We start from the raw sequence: 21,049 nt of genomic DNA, 5'->3' as shown, positions 1-21,049 counted from the left end.
ATATATTTGCATAAGTACATATCTTTATCTAGACCTCTATAAATACCCTTTGCCTCCCAGCTCTTTCCTCTGTTTCCATTGATTCTCCTCCTGTCCCACTATCATGCTCAGTCCCCACCAGACTGTAGGTATTTCTATCCTGTTAACTTTTTAAAGATTAGTCTTAAGAGAATTTCTGGAGGACACAAGTTATATTTTCATTTTCTTACAATTTATTGCCTAGCACTGTACCTGCTAAGTTCTGGGCAGGAGGGGACTTGTTTGTTGAAGAACTGTTAAATCAAACCTAACAACTTATTGATATAATTCATTGTTGATGTTCTTGGAAAACTGTCATTCTTAAATTGGTAAGATTTTAAGATTATAAAATCATTTTTGGAAGACATTCTTTGTAACCTAGCAATTCCAATTTTAGGATTTGGCATGCATATTTGTATATGTGCACAAAAATTATATGCACAGGTTAATTCATCACTGCATCACTATTTTTAATAACGAAAAACCAGAAACAACCTAAATATTCTGAATCAGGTGCTAACAGATTAGTCTATATTCGCTTGGCATGAAAAAATGTGCTTTTGCCTTTTAATTCCTTAATTCCTGGTGCCCTCCTATTTCATAAACAAAGAAGTAGAAAGAGGAAGAAGTCTTGCAAGATTACATATCCAGCTGCAGAAGAATGGACGGTACCTGGTCTTTGACAGGAGTGACATATCCCTTCTTTCGATAGTCAACAGAGTCTGGAGCTCTGCCCTCCCAGTCTGGAACATAGAGGGTGTCATTATTACGGAAATTAGAGGGGGGAACTTTCAGTCCTGTCATCTTCTGAACCACTTCTTCACTGGTCTAGGAAAAAGAGGGCAAAGAGGCCAATCATGAGCAGGAAAATAATGCAAACAGAGCAGGTGGGCCAAGAGCTGAGATTCAACTCACCATGTCCCCCAAGTGGTTCATGGCCAGTTCATATGTGTGAACACCAAGAGAGGCCTCAAGGTTGTGGGTGGAGATATACTTCAAGTTCTTTTCCCAAATTAAACGCCGAGAGCTTTCATCCACCTAAACCAAAGGACAGTCAGTACTGGCACAGGCTGTGTCTCATATAAAATTGTAAAAGTTTTAGGGGGAAGGGACAAAACCTCACAACAGAGAAACTACAATCAAGTTGGGGAACTGACCATGGAATTAAGAGTATATAAAAAGAAGTATGTATCTCTAAATAAAATAAAGCACATAAGGGACACAGTAATGGACACTTCCTAGACCAGTGGCTCTCAAACCTTCCTAATGCTGTGACCCTTTCATATAGTTCCTCATGTTGTGGGGACCCCCCCACCCCAACCATAAAATTGTTTTTGTTGCTACTTCATCACTGTCATTTTGCTACTGTTATGAATCCAGAAACCCCTGTGAAAGGGTCCTTCCCACCCCAACCATAAAATTGTTTTTGTTGCTACTTCATCACTGTCATTTTGCTACTGTTATGAATCCAGAAACCCCTATGAAAGGGTCCTTCGACCCCCAGATTCAGAACCGCTGTTCTAGACATAACCAAATATCTCAAGGGATTGGTTGACTAAGGATTTGAGCCCAGAGTGGGGAACGGGAGAAGGGGAGGATGAGCAATTTGGTCAGCTGTCATATGTAAAACTAATACTCTACATCCTAGTTTGTTGAGTAGGCTGTGAAGTCTTAAAAGCTTATGAGTAGCAATCTAAAGTACAACTATTGGTCTCTATGTATCTAGAAACTAGTCTATAGGATTGCCTGCATAATCCATGGCCTCACCTATTTTGAGACCAGAAGAACTATATGGTCCCCAGCTGCCACTAGCATCTGTTCTGACCAGGGACATAATTGATAGCTCTGGACAAAATGAAGGGGGTGGGAGGGAAGAGAATGTAGAAACATCCTCAAGTTCCTAAAACAGGCCAAACTTATTGCAATGACAGATTGAAGGACCCTCACAGACTACTGCCTTGGGATACCTTTTAAACTTGGAACTCAAACCACTCCCAGAGGTTGAATAATATCTAATCTGTGAATATCATGCTTTTCTAAACAAACATCTGAGACCTAACAGTCAAACACTCTATGCCAAAAAGAAGGGGGTAAGGGTGGGGGCAGCCGGCTAGGTTAGTGGAAATAGAACTATAATGGAAATAATGAATATTCAGATACATTATGAATAGTGTAACTAAGGTCACTGAATAGTACATATAGAAATTATTAAATAAGAACTTCGATGTGCTATATTTTCTCCCAAAATATCATGATTTCTTAATGTAACTTAAAAAAAGTAGAATATGTAAACTACATGCAATGGTGTGCAAGTCTCTGGGGGAGATGGGAAGAAAAAGTGCCTATGAGACAAAAGCATCATTCTGAGAAGACTCCCTAAAGAGCAAGGTAGGTTAGCAAATGTATAAGACAGCTTGATGGTGAGTTAGGTACAGAAATGAAAACTGTTATGTTAAAAGGAACCAGGGCATGCTAGCATGGTTGAGTGGTTCAATGCATTTAGACTGAAGAAAGGAGTCTGGCAGCTAGTGAAGGATTTGAGAAGTCCCAGGTCCAGTGTTTGGCCATGCTCCCTCCCCTCCAGGTCCCCGAGCACCTTGCTATTATACTGCTTCCCGTAGGTCTTCTTCCAAAGCTCCCATTGGGTGTCCAGGGTCTCCTCAGGGTACAGAGCAAAACTCACCATGGGCAGCAGTAGAACCTTGAGCCCCCACATCCTGGGGGAAGGGGACAATGGGGGAGGAAAGAGGCTCACACTTTGTCTTGGGATGAGGTCAGAACTGGAGCCAGGCTCTCAGTCAGGTGACTATGAACCCTTGGGGAGCTATATAGCCTCCGTTGAGAAGTCGATGAAACGTCCTTTTCACTAGAAAACTACATATACACACAATAATTCTAGGAATTCAGGAACCTACCCCTTCCTCTCAATGACAAGGGAAAAACTAGACTCAAGGAATGTAGACAGAACCGAGTGATTTTCATATGCTAAAACAAAGACAGGAGGGACCTGCGTCTTGACAGAGTACTGGCATATCTGGTTCTAGGAATTTTGAAGGACCAACCAACACTTAACTTGTATGAACACCAGAAAGAAGGCAGAGATTGAGTGTGGCCTTCGTACCATCCAGTCCTGACTAGAGAAGGGTCCAGACTATTAGTGGGGAGAAACACAGTTTGCAGTCCCTGAAAAATCAAACGAATCTCCCATCATATCCAGGACCCAGTGTGGGCCCCATACTTACCTTATCCACAAAAATCTTTGGGGTCTCAAGTCTAAGCTCCAAGGTCTGTGGGAGACTATCCACCTCCTCAGGTCTATCCTCTTAAGGATCCCCCCCAGTACAGTTGGCAGGGTGGTCCTTAAAAACCTCCTAAAACAAAGTACAGGATAGAATGGGAAAAACAGAAGACACCTTCACCCTTCGGCTGTGTTTTGCGTTGCCCTGTGCTGTTGCCTCCTGGACAGCTTGAATAGTGTAGTCAAAACTGAGGTTCTCTGTGGCCTACAAGTACTCCTTATAATCCCTCTATCTGCTGGTACTGGAATAACTAACTACTCTGTACACCCACACACACACACGGCAGAAACTGGACAATCAGAATGGACCTGGCACCTATCTTCTCCAACGTCCCCAGCACGCTTGGGGTCTATGGACAGGGTAAGGAAGAGGTAAGAGGAGAGCTGGAGAATCCACTGAAAAGATTTCCAGCTACGTTTTGCTTCCTGACCATTTATTCAAGGCATCCATTCTTCTTTTCCTTAACTAAATGCTGAAATCTGTTAGTCTCCTTCTCCGGATCTTGCCAGAAGAGATTATTGGCACGGCAGACAGTATTTCCTGTTCTCTATGAAATGTTTATTGTCACATCACTCTCGGTATTTCTTCCTCTTTTTCTCTTCCCCCTCCTCTTTAGGCAGGAAGTTGCCCTAATCTCAACCAGCTGCTGTGGGCAGGGAGATTTTCCTGTCTTTTTTTGCCAGGAACCAAAAACGTGTGGTGGTCTTTCAGTACGGAAAGACTGAGAACCAGTCAGTTAGAAAAGTCTAAGATTGAGAAACATTATTTTATGACCACTAAATCAACCGCCTTTATTCTTCCTTCACTATTTCTTTCAGTGGCTTTTCTTAATCACATGTCCTCCATTTTTAAGACCAATGTACAATCAGTAGTCTTACGGCTTGCATCATTTTAAATGTGGTTTTTTCACATCGTCCAGCAGAACAATGGATGCTGGGTGTTGTTGGCGGCTCTGTGCAGTCAGGGTAGGAAGCTTGGCGTTCCTCCCGCCTCATAAGCGAGTTAACCCTTTTGGTTCCTTTTGGCCAAATCAGAAAGCAATGCATAAGGGCAATTCTTGAAGGCCAGGGTGAAAGAGTCACTGTATCACTTTCCTTTTACTAATAATCATGCATGCGTTCATGTAGGAATACTCCATATTCCCTGGCAGATTTTACAGAGCCAAGCAATGCCCAGAGAGATCGTCTCTGTTTTCACCCACCGGGAAAAGTTCAAACTGATCCCCAAGTCACGACATCCCTAATATTCCTAAAATGGAGAATAAGAAGCTGAAAGATTTGGGAAGTTAAAAATATTACCTGCTGATGGGGATCTGTTCTTTGTGCTGTTTCGGCAGGGAAGTGCGGATAATGTGGACGGGTGAGTAAGGGTGCTAGATTTATTCCATCAGGATTGCGGAAGTCAGCGCTAGTAATCCACTGGAAACTTTGGATAGGGGAGGGAGGCGGGGACAGAAACGCCTTGGTGAGGGGTTAGCAAGAGGGAAGGAAGGAGGAGATTTGCGTAGGGGTGGAGGTCAGCTAAATCTTCATCCCACTGACTGTATTTAACAGCAGACCTCAATACACATTTAAGTTGGCCTAAGTTTACCTTCTCATTGGTGAGGAAATGAAAGGACACATTTGTTTGCCCCATCTTTCTCTTTTAATATCATTTTCTTGTTATCAACCTCCCCAACTTTGAAACCTTCACACCTTAAAAATTGTGCCTAAATCTACATCCTAAGAGTAAGGAAATACACATAAAAGCCGGGGAAGGAGTCATGTTAGGGCAGTGGTAGGCTTCTGAGTCACTTATGATTGTTGGCTAGAAATTATTACTGCTTCCAGGCAGGGGAATAGCGTGACTGTTTTTGCTGAGGAAGGACACACAGTCCGGAAGCCTGGGTGGACTCAGCTCTGACAGCAAGGCGAACAGCACTCCTGGTTTTCGATGACAATACTAAATCAATACCATGAGCACGGATGGGCTCACGTGACTCTTCTTCATGGTTAACACGCAGATGGTGGAATGCCTACTGAACATTTTTGGCCTCGATTATTAAAATTCCCAACCTGGGTCCAGTCACATGAGCTTCCCTAAATGCTTCCAACATCCAGGCATGTGACAGATCATGAGAGTCTAACTCAGTCCCCAAACCACACTCCAGATTCCACTTTCTTCCGTAAACAGATATGGGGGAAGGAAAACTCAGGCCCTGGGGATTGAAAATATAATACATTTGGGGCCCTAGATTCCATTATTAGCTCAGCTGCACAGACCCTCAGGAATATAGCATTATGCTTATGGTTTGCACGATTAGTTAACGAATTACATGATCCTACAGGGAAACCAGGCCCAGACCTAAGCAGCTTAACTTTCCCTAACTCCTCTGAAGAGCACTGGTAGCACAGTATTGAGTCACTAATTGCAAGGTCCATGGTTCAAACCCACCAGCCATCCACAGATGAGGCTGTGTGTTCCCATGAACATCAGAAGCTTTAGGGTCACTATGAGTCTGACTTGACGGCAGTGGGCATTAACGCCTTTTAGTCCAGATATGCCTAGTGGTCTCTTTCCCCTCTCCCAGGGATGTGGACAAGGTCCTGAGGCCCCTTTTAGTCCAAGTGTCAGTTTCTGGTTTTATGATTTTACCCAGATGTGTCATGATCAGGAGGACAACGGAGGGGAGGAGTGATGAACCATCAGAACCCTGTGATGTCTGATTCCTGAAATTACAGTCACCCTGTGCTTTATTTTTGCATGTGTGGAGCTCAAGTAAGGCATCTGTCTATATGCGGATGTCTGCTTAGGAACTGTAAAGAAATGGTAAGCCGCAATCAAGATAACACAACACAAGAAATTTTACAAAAGGAAAAAATATTTTGTTTTAAAATCTTTGCTACATGTCATTATTTTTGCCCCTGTAAAGCTCAGCACAGATGCCAGCAGTACAGAAATGGCCAACAAGAAAACAACAAAACAATCAAAAATAAAACCCTGAAGGAAAAGCAGAAACAAAACCCCCAGAGTATCTTCTCCCACCCTTCCCCCCCAAAGCCCTATAATAACTGTACAATATTATAGTCTTGATCACATTTAAAAAGTCGATTATTACAAAACAAGGATTCCATTGGAAACTCAACTTTTTGTTTCTTAAAACTGTGGTATAAATATATATGTATACTGTATGTGTGCACATAGAATAAAAAAATAAATCGTCCCCTTTTCTACTCCATTATCTGGCACCAGATTGGAGACAAAAAGGAAGGATATCAATAAATGGCATTCCCTTAGCCTCTCCAAGGCCATCTGTGCTCCTTAGTCCCCTATGGCTACATTTAATGTCTTCTCCTTATTATCAGTCTTGCATACAAGATACTGGCCTGAATCAATTTTTTTTAAGGCGGTTACACGATTTTTACCTGAGGAAGGTAAAGAGTGAAAGGAATAACCTGTATCTGCATTTATATGGCTATAGTGACCCTGTTGGGATGGGAGTCCAGGTCCCATCAAACACATGGGATTACTGCACTTGCCCTCTAGAGCAACATCCAATCTCCAGACTGGAGAGAGTCGAGGAAAGAGCTTTAGTGTAGGAGAGAATCCCCGTTTCTTGCCAGACTAACACCGAGGATGGGATGAAAGAAGCTACTTTGCAAAAGGGCTTGGTATTTGGTGTATACCCCAACAGTGTGATTTTTGCTCAGACTGTTAATCCAAAAAATTGAGTTTCCATGCAGAAATAATTTCTACAGAATACACATCATATGTGATTCTGACAGAAAATGCAGCATTGTCTTTATGGCCAAGCCTGGGGTTTCTTAAAGTGTTTATCTTGCCAGCCCATTTCTACCATATTTGCAGATCTTTCATATCAGGTGAGAGCACCATAGCAGGAATGACCCAGCCTTATCATTAAATATGTTTGACAAGAGACCAACCTTATCAACAGAAGACTTTATACATTTGCTCACAGTTGCATATTATCTGGGTAAGTGCAGCAAAGACATTTATTTAAATATTCTTTGGCTGCAACACTAAGAGGAAATACCTGTAAGATTTAATTCCTAGGACTCTTTGAAAAACACACAGAAACACAAACTCTGGGACAAATTTTGCATAACTCCCTAATAGGAGAAAAGGAAGAAACTCACTCACTCACTCACTCACTCACTCACTCACTCACTCACTCACTCTTCTCTCTCTCTCCACCCCTATTCACAAGTTTCTTTTCCAGAGGAATTGCTCACAGGCAGCAGAAAGCGCCTATGCTCATTTCCTAAACCCCACATATACCTACCATATTTCACAGTCCTCAAATATGAGGGCCTTTCTCTTCTCCATCCCATTCAGAATTTCTTTGCAAAAACATGCCGTAGTATCCAAGACACAAAGTCGACGTCAGATCTCTCTCACCTGCCCCTTGACCCTGGCACAAACCATTTCGGCACAATCTCTGGTCAAGAGACATTTAAAAAGGCATTTTTAACCTTGTCTAACCTCAATTTTTTTAAGGGCTCCAAAAGCCTTGGGCCCTCATTCCATTCCATTTATAAATGTTATCTTAGAGAGGCAGGAAGGCTAGGAGAAAGCCAGAGGGGAAAGGGGTACACATTAGGGGTGAGGGAAGGGAAGGGAAAGGAACTTTTATTCTGTTTACAGAAAGATTTGCTTATTAAAACAAATAGTGATTTCTCCCCCCCACCCCTTATCCTCACCCCAATAGTTCTATTCTGAAAAGGAGGGAAACATAGTTAAATCAGGAAATTCTTCATTGTTGTAGCTGTTGCTCTGGTCTCCCAGCATGGACAACATCTCCTAACGAGAGAAAAAGAGTACATTTGAGTCGCACAACTGGATCCCTGGAGGTATGATGCTCATTCCAACACTCCCAGAGCACCACAGCTCCTGATGCCCAGAGTTCCTGCTGTCCTGAACTCTCCTATTCCCAGTAGCTCCAACACTCCTTTAGATCACAGGTCTTTTCCTAGTCCCTTCTTTGTCTCCTCCTATATTTCCACAGGTTCCTTTTTTTTCAGTCTTCAGTATTTTGAAATTTGCTTGCCATATTTCATATAACCTCCTATGGAAACAGAAAGTACTGCCTTCTTTCAAACATCCTTTAGCCTCTGTCTGCTTAATATTCCTCTTTTTACCCTTACAAGACCCCCAGGGCTTATGCAAATTAATCTTTACAGCTATAAGCAGTTATGTTGTATTTCAGATTTTTTACCCTGGGTTCTACCAATTTTCTATCCAGGGCTACTCTGGTGTGGGGATGTGGCTCTTGAAAGGGTTAAAATCATTTCCTCTGGCATCTTTGTGTGGTGCTTGAATCAAATCACTAGCTTTGCCTGGTCTGGTTAAAGGTCACGTAGCACACTAAGTTCATAATTTTTTCAATTAGTGGCATTTATCTCTACAGGTTCCTTCTGTCTTCTCTGACACTATCTAGACCAGCAGTTCTCAACCTGTGGGTTGCGACCCTTTTGGGGGTCGAACCACCCTTTCATAAGGGTCACCTGATTCATAACAGTAGCAAAATTACAGTTATGAAGTAGCAATGAAAATAATTTTATGGGTGGGGAGCCCCACATGAGGACCTGTATTAAAGGGCCGCAGCATTAGGGAGGTTGAGAACCACTGATCTAGACCAAACCCCTCAATCTACGCATGCTTCCTTATCCGCCTTTCCGCCCTGACCCTTTTCCTCCCAGAGTCTAAGTTTCTCCCGCTCACCTGGAAGACTTCAGGCTGCCCAGGTTGCTGTGTTGATGGCTGTTGAACATGTTGCTCACTAGAACTTGAACGATGATGAGACTGCTGGCCCTGCCACTGTGGCCAGACACCCACACCCTCTGCTGTCCGTGTCTGGAATTGTACTGCAGTCTGTCCAGTCTCAGGAGCTAGAAATACCACAAAGAGGAATGACAATTTCAATCGATTAACTCCACTGGATATGAGAAACTAGTATACAACTACATGCAAGCCATTAACTTAACTAGAATACCTTCTGTCCGTCTCTCTGCCAATTAATAACCTCTTCTATTTTAAACTCACTCTCAAATTTCCCTTTCTTCTCTAAGTAGTCTTTCCAAAGAGGGCAATGTTCATTTATATTTAGTTTGCATCTTATTAAATTTATAGTAACTTACATGCATTTGGATATATGTACTGAAATGGTTTTCACATGAGTAGGTCTTCAATTACAAATAGACTGCCACCCTCCAGAAAATACATGTGCATTACCCTACAAATAGGTTTGTGCATCCAGGACATAGATAAACAATGTTAACTACCACATTCTTTTTATAATCTTCCTTTTACCCATCTTCTGATCTGAACTCACCAAAGTTGGATCCATGGTTTGTGAGGCTGGGGTAAGCAGCAGCACCAGGTGATGTAGTAGGAGCGCCAGGGAGGGACATGGGGCTAAAAGAGGATGGAGTCTGAAAGTTGCCCACAGTAAATTGAGGAGACCGAGTCTTGGCTGTAGCTTGGGAAGTCACCTGCTAAAGGAGAGAAGGGATTGGAATCAGCAAATAATATATTACCACGATGGCACACACCATTCCCAACAGAGTCAACCCCTCTGTCAATTTGGTATAAACTTTGGAATCAAGTTCATCACTTATTTTCTTAGCCTAGTTCTTTTTACTAACTCCGTATCTCCTTGACACTACTTTTTCCCCCCTATGTTTGAAACTAGTTTGTGTACTTCAAAATAATCTGAATCAGTTTCATTTTTACTTTTCCTCCTTTTAAAGCCATTGAAACAATGTTTATTTACATCTGACAGAGTTTTTAATTCTGTGACTTTTTTTAATTTAAATTTTATTTATTCTTATTATTTGTTCCTCTTTTATTTATAGAATACTTTTTTTAGGGAGTTGTGATAAAGTACAAAAATTAAAGACTACAGGATTAATAAAACCACACATTTAAGGTTATGAGAAGTAAAGATAAGTATTTTATAAAGTTACATAAAAACTTTATGGCACTCAAAATGGCAGAATATTATATGTAAGGGAAAACATTTGTATCATTTTATTATTTAGTCTGCATTGCTTTGGTTTGTTCCTACCAACATCTTTTAAAAAAGAAAAAAAATTTTACCGTAAGAGTAAGGATTATTTGGAAAGGACAAATTTTAAAAAATAAGAATCATACCTAACTTCACTATCAGTGGACCATGATTAACATTTTTTGATAAATCATTTCAGTTCTTATTTTCTTATATATATTTTAATATAATTGATATACTGGATAGCAATTCAAAGTCTGCTTTTGATTTTGGCATTTTTATGTAAAATATTTGCACAACATAAATGTGTATTGATGAGGGTTAGTTAAAAAGCACTATTAGGAAAAGTTCCTTCAGTAAATTACGTGTTTTAGTCTCATTGGGGTGCTTAGAATACCTTTGTATCATGGGGGAAAAAATGTTTAACAAAATTCAAGTAGACTTTTTCCCAAATCACTGAAGCTTTGCAAGAAGTTTATACGAGTGGTACCCCACATAAAACAACAGTTTTAGGATGGACTGAGTGCTTTAAGAAAGGTTGGGAAGACATCTAAGAACCCACAGAGGGACAATGTCAACCTTGACGAATGAGAAAACTGTAAAGGCCAGAAGCTGGTGGAAGAAGACCAGAGTCATCACTGCTGAAAGTGGGATCTTACATGCTTAGCATTTGTAATCTTAAGTACACATCTTGGCCTCAACAAACTTTGGGCTCAATGAGTGCAAAAAAACCTTTATGCAATTATCAGCTAACTCAAAGAGCTGACGTTTCCATTCATCTTTTAAGCAAGATCAAAGTTAATTTAATGAAGTGAATCATAACCAGGGATGAATTTTGGATTTACCAATATGATCCAGAGAGCAAGAACCAATTAAAACAACGAGGGGATCTATTGGGCTAGTTTAAGTCAAAGCGGAGAAGGAAGTCAGTTCAGAAGGTTACAGGAAATCTTTTTCTTGATCCCAAGGGAGTCATCTTGATGGATTTTCTTGAAGGGCACAGGATAACTACAAGGGCTTATTAGGAAGAACTTTTAAAGAAACTCAAAAATAGCACTGGTGAGAAAAAGGCAAGAAAAATTATGCCATGGGATTTTTTCCTATCACAATAATGGAGCTGCTCATTCTCCAAAGTTTGAAGGGCTGTTCTAAATTAATTTCTTGGGGAAACTTTATGCCATCCACCCTGCAGCATTTTTGTTCCCCAAACTCAAAGAATGCTTACAAGGTGTGAGAGGAAGCCTGCCTCCCACAACTGATTGGGTTTCTAAGGCATGGTTGTATAATTAAGAAGAAATAAAAGAGACAAAGAATATAGTGTGCTCACCTCCTCCATGGGGTCAGGATTGAGAGAGAAAATGAATGTGTTCTTTCATCAATTTATATAGTCTCTCGGGACATGCAAACCGCCCCCCTAGCTAAACAACCACATACATAACAAGTTGGGCAGTGTCCTAACCTAGATGTCCCTGAGTTCATTAGGGAAGCAACCTAACACCAGTGCTGGGGGAAGGCAGAAGGGAGTCGACTGTCCTCTGAGCAGGGAGAATAATAGCAACATGCCTGCTCCTATAGATAGGGCTGCCGGCCTGCATAGTAATCAGCCATGTGCTTGTAAGAAATAGCATTAAGGTAGCACTATCATAGTAGGATACTGTGAAGATGATTTTTAATCAGGAGAATGTGACTGGGACTCTTCTCCAACTCAAAGCCTCCCTCCACCCAGAATCCTGGTCATAGTGACCCTACAGGACAGGGTAGAACTGTCCCTGAGGGTTTCGGAGACTGTAACTCTTTATGGGACTAGAAAGCCTTTTCTCCCCACAAAACAGCTGATGGTTTCAAACTGTTGACCTTGTGGTTAGCAATTTAACTCACAATCACTTCAGAATTACATAAGCCTAATACAATCCAAGACCAGGGAAGGAACTGTATTAGAGTTTAAATTCTGAGCACTTGGTTTGCAGAAGGCTATGTGTGAGAGTGAAAGCCCCAAATCCATTGTCAGCATCCCCACACAAATTGCCTTGCTATCAGATATGTGCACTGGAAAGTAAATTAATGCAGATGTAGTTAGGTTAGATTTTAACATCTAATAATTTGTTCTCTTTTTTGAGCCATTTTAAATTTGTTCTAGTTATTATTTCCTGTTATTGATTGAGATTTTTCTGTTTTATTTTGTTATTGTGAGTTTTTTCATTTTTTCTATCTTTATATGAAATTCCAGATAGGTAAATTTATAGAGACAGTAGCTAGACTGAGCAGTTTCTTAGGGTTAATGATGGGGAAAATGGGAAGCTAGTAATAATGAGTATAAAATTGAACAAAATGTTCTAAAATTGATTGTGGTAATGATTGTACAACTCTTTTTAACATATTTAAACCATTGAATTGTGTGATGTGTATGTGAATGTCAATAAAACCATTCTAATCAAGATTTTTTTAATCGTTTTATTAGGGGTTTGTACAACTCTTATCACAATCCATACATACATGAATTGTGTAAAGTACATTTGTACATTCATTGCCCTCATCATTCTCAAAACATTTGCTCTCCACTTAGCCCCTGGCATTAGGTCCTCATTTTCCCCTCCCTCCCCGCTCCCTCCTCCCTCATGAGCCCTTGATAATTTATAAATTAATATTTTGTCATATCTTGCCCTGTCCAACATCTCCCTTCACCCACTTTTCTGTCATCCGTCCTCCAGAGAGGAGGTCACATGTAGATCCTTGTAATCGGTTCCCTCTTTCCAACCCACTCTCCCTCTACCCTCCCAGTATCACCACTGGTCCTGAAGGGATCATCCGACCTGGATTCCCTGTTTTTCCAGTTCCTATTTGTACATCTTCTGTTCTAGCCAGACTTAAAAAGTAGAATTCGGATCATGATAGTGGGGGGCGGAGGAAGCATTTAGGAACTAGAGGAGTTGTATTTTTCATCGTTGCTACATGGCACCCTGAATGGCTCGTCTCCTCCCCGCCAATCAAGTTTTTAAAAGAAACATAGACCTAAATGAAGGACATGCCAAAAAACTGTAGCTTTACATTTTGATATTTTTGTTTAATAAAGATTTCCATATTTTGTAGCAATACCTTATCACTTATGTTCATATATGAAAGACTATTTGCATTATATTTTATCATATTTAAAATAGATCATATTTAAGAACTCTTCAGTAAATTTTTGGGGTACATATACATTACTATATGTAAATTAGAATTAAATTATCTCCTTTATTCCTGTATCACAAAGTACAAACTTCCTAGAACTTATTTGAAGGGGTAAAGGCCTGAAAATCATTTGGCAATTCTGATGTAAAGAGGGTAAGTAAATCCTAATGGATTACGACACCTGGGGCTGCTAATTACAAGGTCAGCAGTTCAATTTCACTAGCTAATCCACGGGAGAAAGATGAGCCTTTCTGCTTCTGTAAAGATTTTACAGAGTCTAAAATCCATAGGGCAGTTCTACTGTGTCCCATTGGAAATAACTCAATGGCAGTGAGTTTGGTTTTGGAGTATACTTTACAATTTTTAATCTGCTCTAACAAAGAAGGTAACTGAATGAATGGAGAGGAATTTAGAGCAAAGATATCTGAGACTGACAAAAAACACAAAACATAATGTAGGAGAATAGCCAAATGAGGTGATTTACCTGGGCTGAAAAGCCTGGGCGAGTGCTAGGGTTCCAAGTTGGGGTTGCTCCTTGGGTGGGATTGGAGTGGCGAGAAATCTGGGCCAATATTTGCCCTGCAGATGCTGATGGCTGGACTATGGTGACAGGAGGGGCCAGACCACTATTCCTAGGAGTGAACAAATAGCCGAGTAAAAGGATTAAAAGGTTGGTTTATCCTAACAGCTAGGAGCCAAAAGATAATATAGTATTATCTCTAGGTCCCCTTGACTTCCCTGGAGTTAAGAAAAGCTTGATCATGGCATTTGGGGAAAAAACAAGGAAGACTGACAGTCACACACTGACCAAGACAAACAGAACTGCAACCTGGAACAAGGCAATGGGAAAGGTGCAAAGCAAGAGAAGAAGAAAAGCAGCTTGCATCAGCCTAGGCCCTATAAGTTCCACTGCTTTATCTGAAATCATCAGAGAAAGTCAACGAAGAATGTAACTTGGATTCATCAACTGAATCCCTCAGGGCCTTGTAAAGCAGCACACACATATGGGGCTCACCTGAAGTTCTCTGTCGGCCGGGGGTTAGGAGGGAATGTGCTGCCCTGGGAGAATAGCTGTTGGGTGGCAGGGACATTGTTGGAAGAGATGCCTTTATTCTGATCTGTGGACCAAAAGGAGTCGGGGGGGAGGGCCAGTCAAGGGGCTGTAGTTATTAGTTCCAGCAAGTTCCTATTTATTTATGAGGTATTATGATTAAGTGGAAATATGTTGGAAAATTACTGGCTGGGCAGCAGCCGGACCATCAATAAGATATTCAAACGAGAACTTACAAGAGAATTGAGGAAGACCCATACCTGCATTGATGTTCGAATAGATTTCTGAAAATCTTGGATCTCTATTTGGGGCAAATAGACCATCTGACTTCTCCAGGGGTTTGCTGTGTTCTGGCCCAGTGGTTATCACAGGCTGAACTGAAACCTGTAGAATGCAATGATAAAACATAACCATGAAGGCCTTAATAGGATAATCCTAAACCCTAAACCTTACATAGATTCATATACTCTTAATGGGCACTTCAGAGAAGAAAACAAACACACCTGGGGATGAGTGTAGCTGCCCAGTCCATCTCTTCCTGGGACCACTTCCAGTTCTGTTTGCTGTTGCTGTTGCCTATAAGTTACAAGTCAGTTAAAGAGAGAAAGTGGCAAAAAGGTGATTTTATGAAAGAATCTGGGGATACTTTAAAAAACAAACAAAAATGGGACTCCAGCCAGCTACCGCGAGCTAGTGACTTATCCAATAATGATTCTCACTCTCTCTCACCTGGGTGCCAGCTGTCCTGAGCTCATCTCTAAAGGTAAATTAGCTGTGGGAACTAGCTGTGGCCTCTGAATTGTGCTGGAAAGTGTAGGTCGTGGTTCCTGGTTAGAGTTCCTGGGAAAAGAGAGGACAAAAAAAAAAAAAAAAAAAGAATCTGACCCTGTTTGTACATAAAGTTCTATAAAATAATCACTAATAAAATCCCCCTTTAAAAATCAATCACACAAGTAACTCATGACCTCAGTTTCAGCCCAAGGGTTCATCCTGTTTAGGTTCTAACAGCTCTGGGTATTTAATACAAAGTTGGGGGGGGGGGCAGGTAATACCTATGCACATATGCACTGAAGAGGGGGAGAAGGAAAGAAAGGGAGGGAAACAGATACAGAACTAAGGATTAGAACAGGGAAACTTTGAGGGATAAATTGTTCAACAGTTGATATAACTTTGTAAATGTGGGTTACCTGAGGACATAAACTTAGAATACCTGCCAACACATTAATTAACCACAGAAAGTTTTCCCAGGAGATTTTAAGCCACTGAAAGTAATAACTGTGCTCCACAAAGATAATTCTAAGTTTTTATTATATGTGACTTTGTAAGCTCTCTAGAAAAAATAAAACAAAACAAAACACATCAATTTGATGCTGACTCACAATGACCCTACTGGGCAGAGTAGAACTGCCCCAGTGGGTTTCCAGGACTGTGAACTCTTGTCAGGAGTTGGCCTTGTCTTTCTCCCAGGGAGTGAGTGGCTAGTGCTTTCCAACTGATGACCTTGCGGTTAGCAGCCTAACACACAACTGACTATGCTATTAGGGTGTACCAGGGGCTTCCAAAAGTTCATGGACAGATGAAATTAAAAGATAATAGCAGATTTCCATGAACTTTTAACCTCTATCACATAATGTAATCAATATGGGTTGATCTCTGATTACTTTTACAATTCCCTTTTGGTGCTCAGATATTTTGTTAAATGCTGTCAAGCGGTTTTTAACTCATATTGACCCACGTGACATAGCAGAACCACCTCATAAGGTTTTTTTTGACTATTGTCATCACAGAAGTAGATCAGTAGGTTTTTCTCCCAAGGAGCAGCTGGCTGGGTTCTGTCAACCTTTTTGTTTGTTTTTTTTTTGGTCAACCTTTTAGTTAGCAGGCAATGCTTAACCATTTAGGCCATTTTGGTAATGAATTTTTAAAAGCGTTTATTGTGAATTGGGTGAAGGTTTTACAAAGCAAACCAAGTTTTCCAATCAATAGTTCTTATCACTGATTACAAAATGTAACATTCTTCATCTCACTTCTTCCCAGTGTTTCCAGTTTTAATTCTTCCTACTTTACTAATTGCTTTGTGCCTTCTGAACTTCTGTCTCTGGGGAAAACCCTATCCTTGTGATCTCAAAAAGCTGAGTGGTCACCTTGTAGATCTATTGTTTGGCTGAAAATTGAGCTTACAAAATTGATGCTTGATGACCAAGAGCCATAGACTTCACCACTACCAGTCTCTATCAGACCAATAAACCTTGTCTTTTTTATGATTCTGAGCTTTGACCCACCTACATAGGTACTCTAATAGGAGGACCTCTAATAGAAATACAATCCGTTTCAAAGGGCTTGGTAGTGGTAACTGGGTACCATCAGTTCTTCTGGTCTCAGGGTTGTGGAGACTAAAGTTTGTGTGGTCTACTAGTCCTCTGGACTAATTGTTGGTAATAAAGTATTTCTGATGGATATTCTGAAGGTAGAAGCTATATGTATAGGCAGTCCCTGGATTATAAATGAGATCTGCTTCTGTGTCTTTGAGAATTTGTAGGTCACTTAGAACTGATGCACATGGATTTTTTTTTCCTTAAGAGCTGAAAGGTAGAATATTTTATTACTTCTACATATGAAAGAATAAGGAAAAAGAAAAAAGAATAAGTAGAAACAGGATTAGGAAAGGGCAGGTGATTCCAGCTTAGTCAGTAACGATGAGCTTGCCTATTCCCCAGTCTTCATAGTTTCTGTCTGGCAAGTTTTTGTGACTGATGATGGTGACTGATGATGTGTTCTTTCATGGAGAAGAGCAAGGAATCTGTCTCCTCCTCCTCCAGTTCCACCATCACAGGAAAGAGGATGAGCACATAGGCTCACTTGGACATGATTATATATGATGTAGTGATCCACTTCTGGTTGATCTATGGTGGCTCCACAGGGGGAAATACTTGACATTTTCCCCTGGTCCTCCTCCTCAGTACTCTAAAAGGCATCTAGCCCTTTATCCTTTCCCACATCATCAAAGCTGTCGCTAGCAAAATTGCCATTGTCCTTGTTGCTGTAGAGACCCACAAATAGTGTGTCTCTGCCTTGTATGGCATCCCTTGCATATAGTTCTTATTTAGCCTTTTTCACTGCAAGAAAAAGCTCTAAGCTGCCCATGTAGCAAATAAAGATGACTGTGATGAAGAATTTATTGTAAGTAATGGCTGATTCAATCATTTCAAAGTGAGGACAAATTTACATAACATCAAAGCAGGGGTGCAAAACTAGTGATGCCCCAAGAGCGCTTTAATCAAAGATGGGAGCCTACCACTTTGAATGTGTGTGAATCTTCCACAGCCTTCCAATAATCCACAGCTTTCCAATAATCAATCTCATCTATCCAGTGCCTGAAAGGGTTCTTCAAAGTCTCTCATTCCAGGGATTTGACCCATAATTTATCCTATTCTGTTTATTGTGAAGAATCACTCAAACTGTGAAAACTCAGATTTGCTCCTGTTTCACTTCATTGGCCATAACAGAACCAGTTTGAAGTCCAGTAAAAGGCAAACAAAAGATGGCCATCCTGGGGCCTGTCTGTATCTTAGAATTACCAAATACCTAGACAAAGGGAACTTGTGGGATCTAATATCTATTATCTATTAGATGCATAGTTTAATAGCTAGCTTAATATCTAAAGTTGACTTTTAAGATGACCTTCTATCTCCAGGGATCAGTGAAGTAGTAAGAAAACAACAAGGAGAGTTATCAATTTATGGCATCTGTTGTAGCAACATCTGGAGAAGGGCAGGGCACAAATGCCATTTGGCAATTCTTTCATCTGCCTTCACTACTTCCCCCATCCTCTTCATAATGAGGACAAAAAAAACCCTCAATGCTACTAAGCCAATACTGATATATAGCAGCCCTGCAGAGCAGAGCAGAACTGCCCTGGTGAGTTTTTGAGGCTGGGAATCTTTATAGGAACAGATAGCCTCACCTTTCTCTCAAGGAATGAGTTTGAACTGCCAACTTTCTAGTTAGCAATACAGTGCTTACCACCCCACCCCACCAGAGCTTCTTAGAGGGTTTGAGCTCACAACGTTACTGATAAAATCACTTCTACTTCTTGACTTTCAAAATGCAAGCAAGTCTGATATACATACTGCTAACTATATGTTTGAAGGAAACTAAAGTCTAAGGATTTGCTCTTTTATTTTGAAGGAACTAATTCTTCATATGGTAAATGTGTCTACCTGGCTAAAGAAAAGAGTTCTACAGAATCGCTTTAATTCCTTAAATATATAAGATGCTATTATTTTGATTGCTTGAGCCAAACACTAATAGTACTTCCAACAAGCTGGGGAGACCATACCTCTCATATAAACCTTCCAAAGGCAACCAACCAGCCACTAAAAGGTTGCTCAAAACAGGAGACCTGAACCTCTGACTATAAAGGCGTTCCAGCACAGGGACAATCTATTCATGTTGCTCCTGCTGCTACTGCAGCTCTCTCGATCTATGAAATTGAGAGAAATAATCTATATACTTTTAAGCTTTCCCTTTCTGGAAAATCATCTCTAGCTTCTGTAACACAGGACCTGCCTTTCTCAGTTAAGTAACAGGTCCTAAGAGAGTTTCCTACCTGCAACTGTAAACCCTTACTACCAGACAGTGCATATGTAAACAAGCATTGAGTGTAAGCAGATGGCTGATACAGATTCAACTGAGAAATCTTTGAAGCTCAGCCAGAATATACACATTTCAGAATAATATTCTAAAAGATAGTGACATTTCAAACTTTTTTCTTAATTTGTTTTCTGTAATATGCTCAAATGAATGTACATATATATCCATTGATCAAAATTTGTATAGGAAAAAACTAAAAGTATATGGAAGCATTAACAAACACTGTATTGTTTTGAACACTCTCCAAGTTTTCTATGAAGACTATTTATTAAAAATAAATACTAAAAATTAATCAAGTTAGAGTAGAAAAAAATTACACAAAATTAGGGAAGTCATTTTTACACCACCACTTGTCTGTCTGTTGTACTGTGGTGGCTTTATGTGGCTATGATGCTGGAGCCTATATCAGTGGTATTTCAAATGCAAACAGGGTCACCCAAAGTGAACAGGTTTCCATGGAGCTTACAGATAAGAACAAAAACCCAAGAAGAACTTGGCTCCCCACTTCAGAGGAATGAGCCGCTGAAAACCTTATGCATAGCTTTGAAACAATGTCAGATACTAAAGGCCATACTAATGAATGGAAGTAGAGCATGGTCTGAGAACAAGTTTGAGGGCACTCAAAATGAGACTAAGGAGAAGCGAATTTCTTGGAGTGGAGTTGACCATGGTCATGTGAGTGAGGTAAAGCTTGGGGGAATGGAGCCTTTGAGATCGTCATTTGCTGATGAGGCACAAGGTAAGGACAAACAGCTGCAAAAATCTGCTAATGAGCAGAACTTGGAATGTGTGAATGTATGAATCTAGGAAAACAGAAGTGGTCAAAATGAAATGGAATGCATAAGGATCAATATCCTAGGGATTAGTGAATGGAAATGGACTGGTACTAGCCATTTCAATGAGAAAATGTTATGATTTACTATGCTGAGAGTAACAAAATCAAGAAGGATGTGGCATTCATTGTCAAAAAGGACAACACAAAATCGATTATGATTCCACCATGGAAGGGAGTACCACAGAAAATGAAAATAGATTGTCTGGTGTGGGAAAAGAACTGACCTACCACACCACACCTAGAAGGAAGCTGAAGCAAAGGAAGGAGGAAGAACGGAGCGGAGCACACCTGGGTCCACCAAGCTCAGAGGACGATAGCCCGGCTCGGAGGGCCCAATGTACAGTGAGGACCATACAGCAAGCCCCATGGTGAGATGCGACGTCCTGCACTGACCCATGGCCCTATACGGGACAGCACTGGATACACAGTATGGGATGTATGACTGAGCTGACCCTACCACACTGAGGCAAAACACTGGGGGCGTGCAATGGAGCGGCAGGTGAAGCAGAACAAGGAGGTCCTAAGGGAGTATGAAGGATAGACTTTGGGACCAGGACGTGGCACCCCATCAGACTTGTCCGGAAAACACTCCTAAAGGTCAACAAACAGACCTTGAACTACTAACAGGCTTTTTTTTTTTTTTTTCCTGTCTTTTTGTTTTGTTTTTTCTCTTCTTTTAAATTTTGTATGTCAGCGGCTTTTTTGTTTGTTAGCATGTCGGTGTTGCTGCTGTTGTCACCATGTTCTTATGTGCCACGATGGTGCTGTCAAAGCCATCCCCAATTTTATGCACATATTAATATATCTGCAGGTCCACTTGGATAAGATAGGCTAGACAAACAATGTGAGAAGAAAATAACCAGACCAACGGTGCCGGAGGGACATGAGAGTGTGGGAGGTAGGAAAGGAGGAGGTGTTGGCCAGCCCAGGGACAAGGGAACAACGAGTGGTTCAAAACCAGTGGCAGGGAGGGGATGGGAGGATTGGTAGGGAGTGACCAAGGGCAAGGTAACTGA

At 40.9% G+C, this 21,049-nt stretch overlaps 2 protein-coding genes across 6 annotated transcripts in view; both read right to left on the bottom strand.

Moving 5' to 3' along the window:
• The window catches only part of CTSK (cathepsin K), a 16,910-nt gene extending 11,907 nt beyond the window's left edge, over positions 1 to 5,003 (bottom strand). Inside the window, exons 1-5 of one of the 2 annotated variants that reach the window (XM_045295667.1) lie at positions 4,616 to 5,002; positions 3,261 to 3,389; positions 2,615 to 2,735; positions 934 to 1,056; positions 691 to 846 (exon numbers count right to left, since the gene is read on the bottom strand). In XM_045295667.1, coding sequence (XP_045151602.1) covers positions 691 to 846; positions 934 to 1,056; positions 2,615 to 2,734 — 399 coding nt within the window. In that variant the 5' untranslated portion in view covers position 2,735; positions 3,261 to 3,389; positions 4,616 to 5,002. Of the gene's footprint in view, positions 1 to 690; positions 847 to 933; positions 1,057 to 2,614; positions 2,736 to 3,260; positions 3,390 to 4,615 lie in introns of both variants that reach the window. The other variant, XM_004716598.4, reaches the window with a different exon arrangement.
• Positions 5,004 to 6,159: 1,156 nt separating this feature from the next.
• Positions 6,160 to 21,049, bottom strand: part of ARNT (aryl hydrocarbon receptor nuclear translocator) — a 90,663-nt gene continuing 75,773 nt past the window's right edge. For 2 of the 4 annotated variants that reach the window (XM_045295655.1, XM_045295657.1), the window contains 8 exons: positions 15,275 to 15,385; positions 15,049 to 15,121; positions 14,806 to 14,929; positions 14,510 to 14,612; positions 13,979 to 14,126; positions 9,649 to 9,811; positions 9,039 to 9,205; positions 6,160 to 8,117 (listed from right to left, as the gene is read on the bottom strand). In XM_045295655.1, the coding sequence (XP_045151590.1) occupies positions 8,028 to 8,117; positions 9,039 to 9,205; positions 9,649 to 9,811; positions 13,979 to 14,126; positions 14,510 to 14,612; positions 14,806 to 14,929; positions 15,049 to 15,121; positions 15,275 to 15,385 (979 nt within the window). In that variant the 3' untranslated portion in view covers positions 6,160 to 8,027. The remainder of the gene's footprint in view (positions 8,118 to 9,038; positions 9,206 to 9,648; positions 9,812 to 13,978; positions 14,127 to 14,509; positions 14,613 to 14,805; positions 14,930 to 15,048; positions 15,122 to 15,274; positions 15,386 to 21,049) is intronic. The other 2 variants (XM_045295656.1, XM_045295659.1) reach the window with 1 other exon arrangement.

Source organism: Echinops telfairi, unplaced genomic scaffold (genome assembly GCF_000313985.2).
Source record: "Echinops telfairi isolate 266 unplaced genomic scaffold, ASM31398v2 ScPeMD7_5805;HRSCAF=6673, whole genome shotgun sequence".
Taxonomy (NCBI): domain Eukaryota; kingdom Metazoa; phylum Chordata; class Mammalia; order Afrosoricida; family Tenrecidae; genus Echinops; species Echinops telfairi.
Note: the sequence above shows the minus strand (reverse complement) of the source record. Positions and strands in the feature narration are given on the sequence as shown.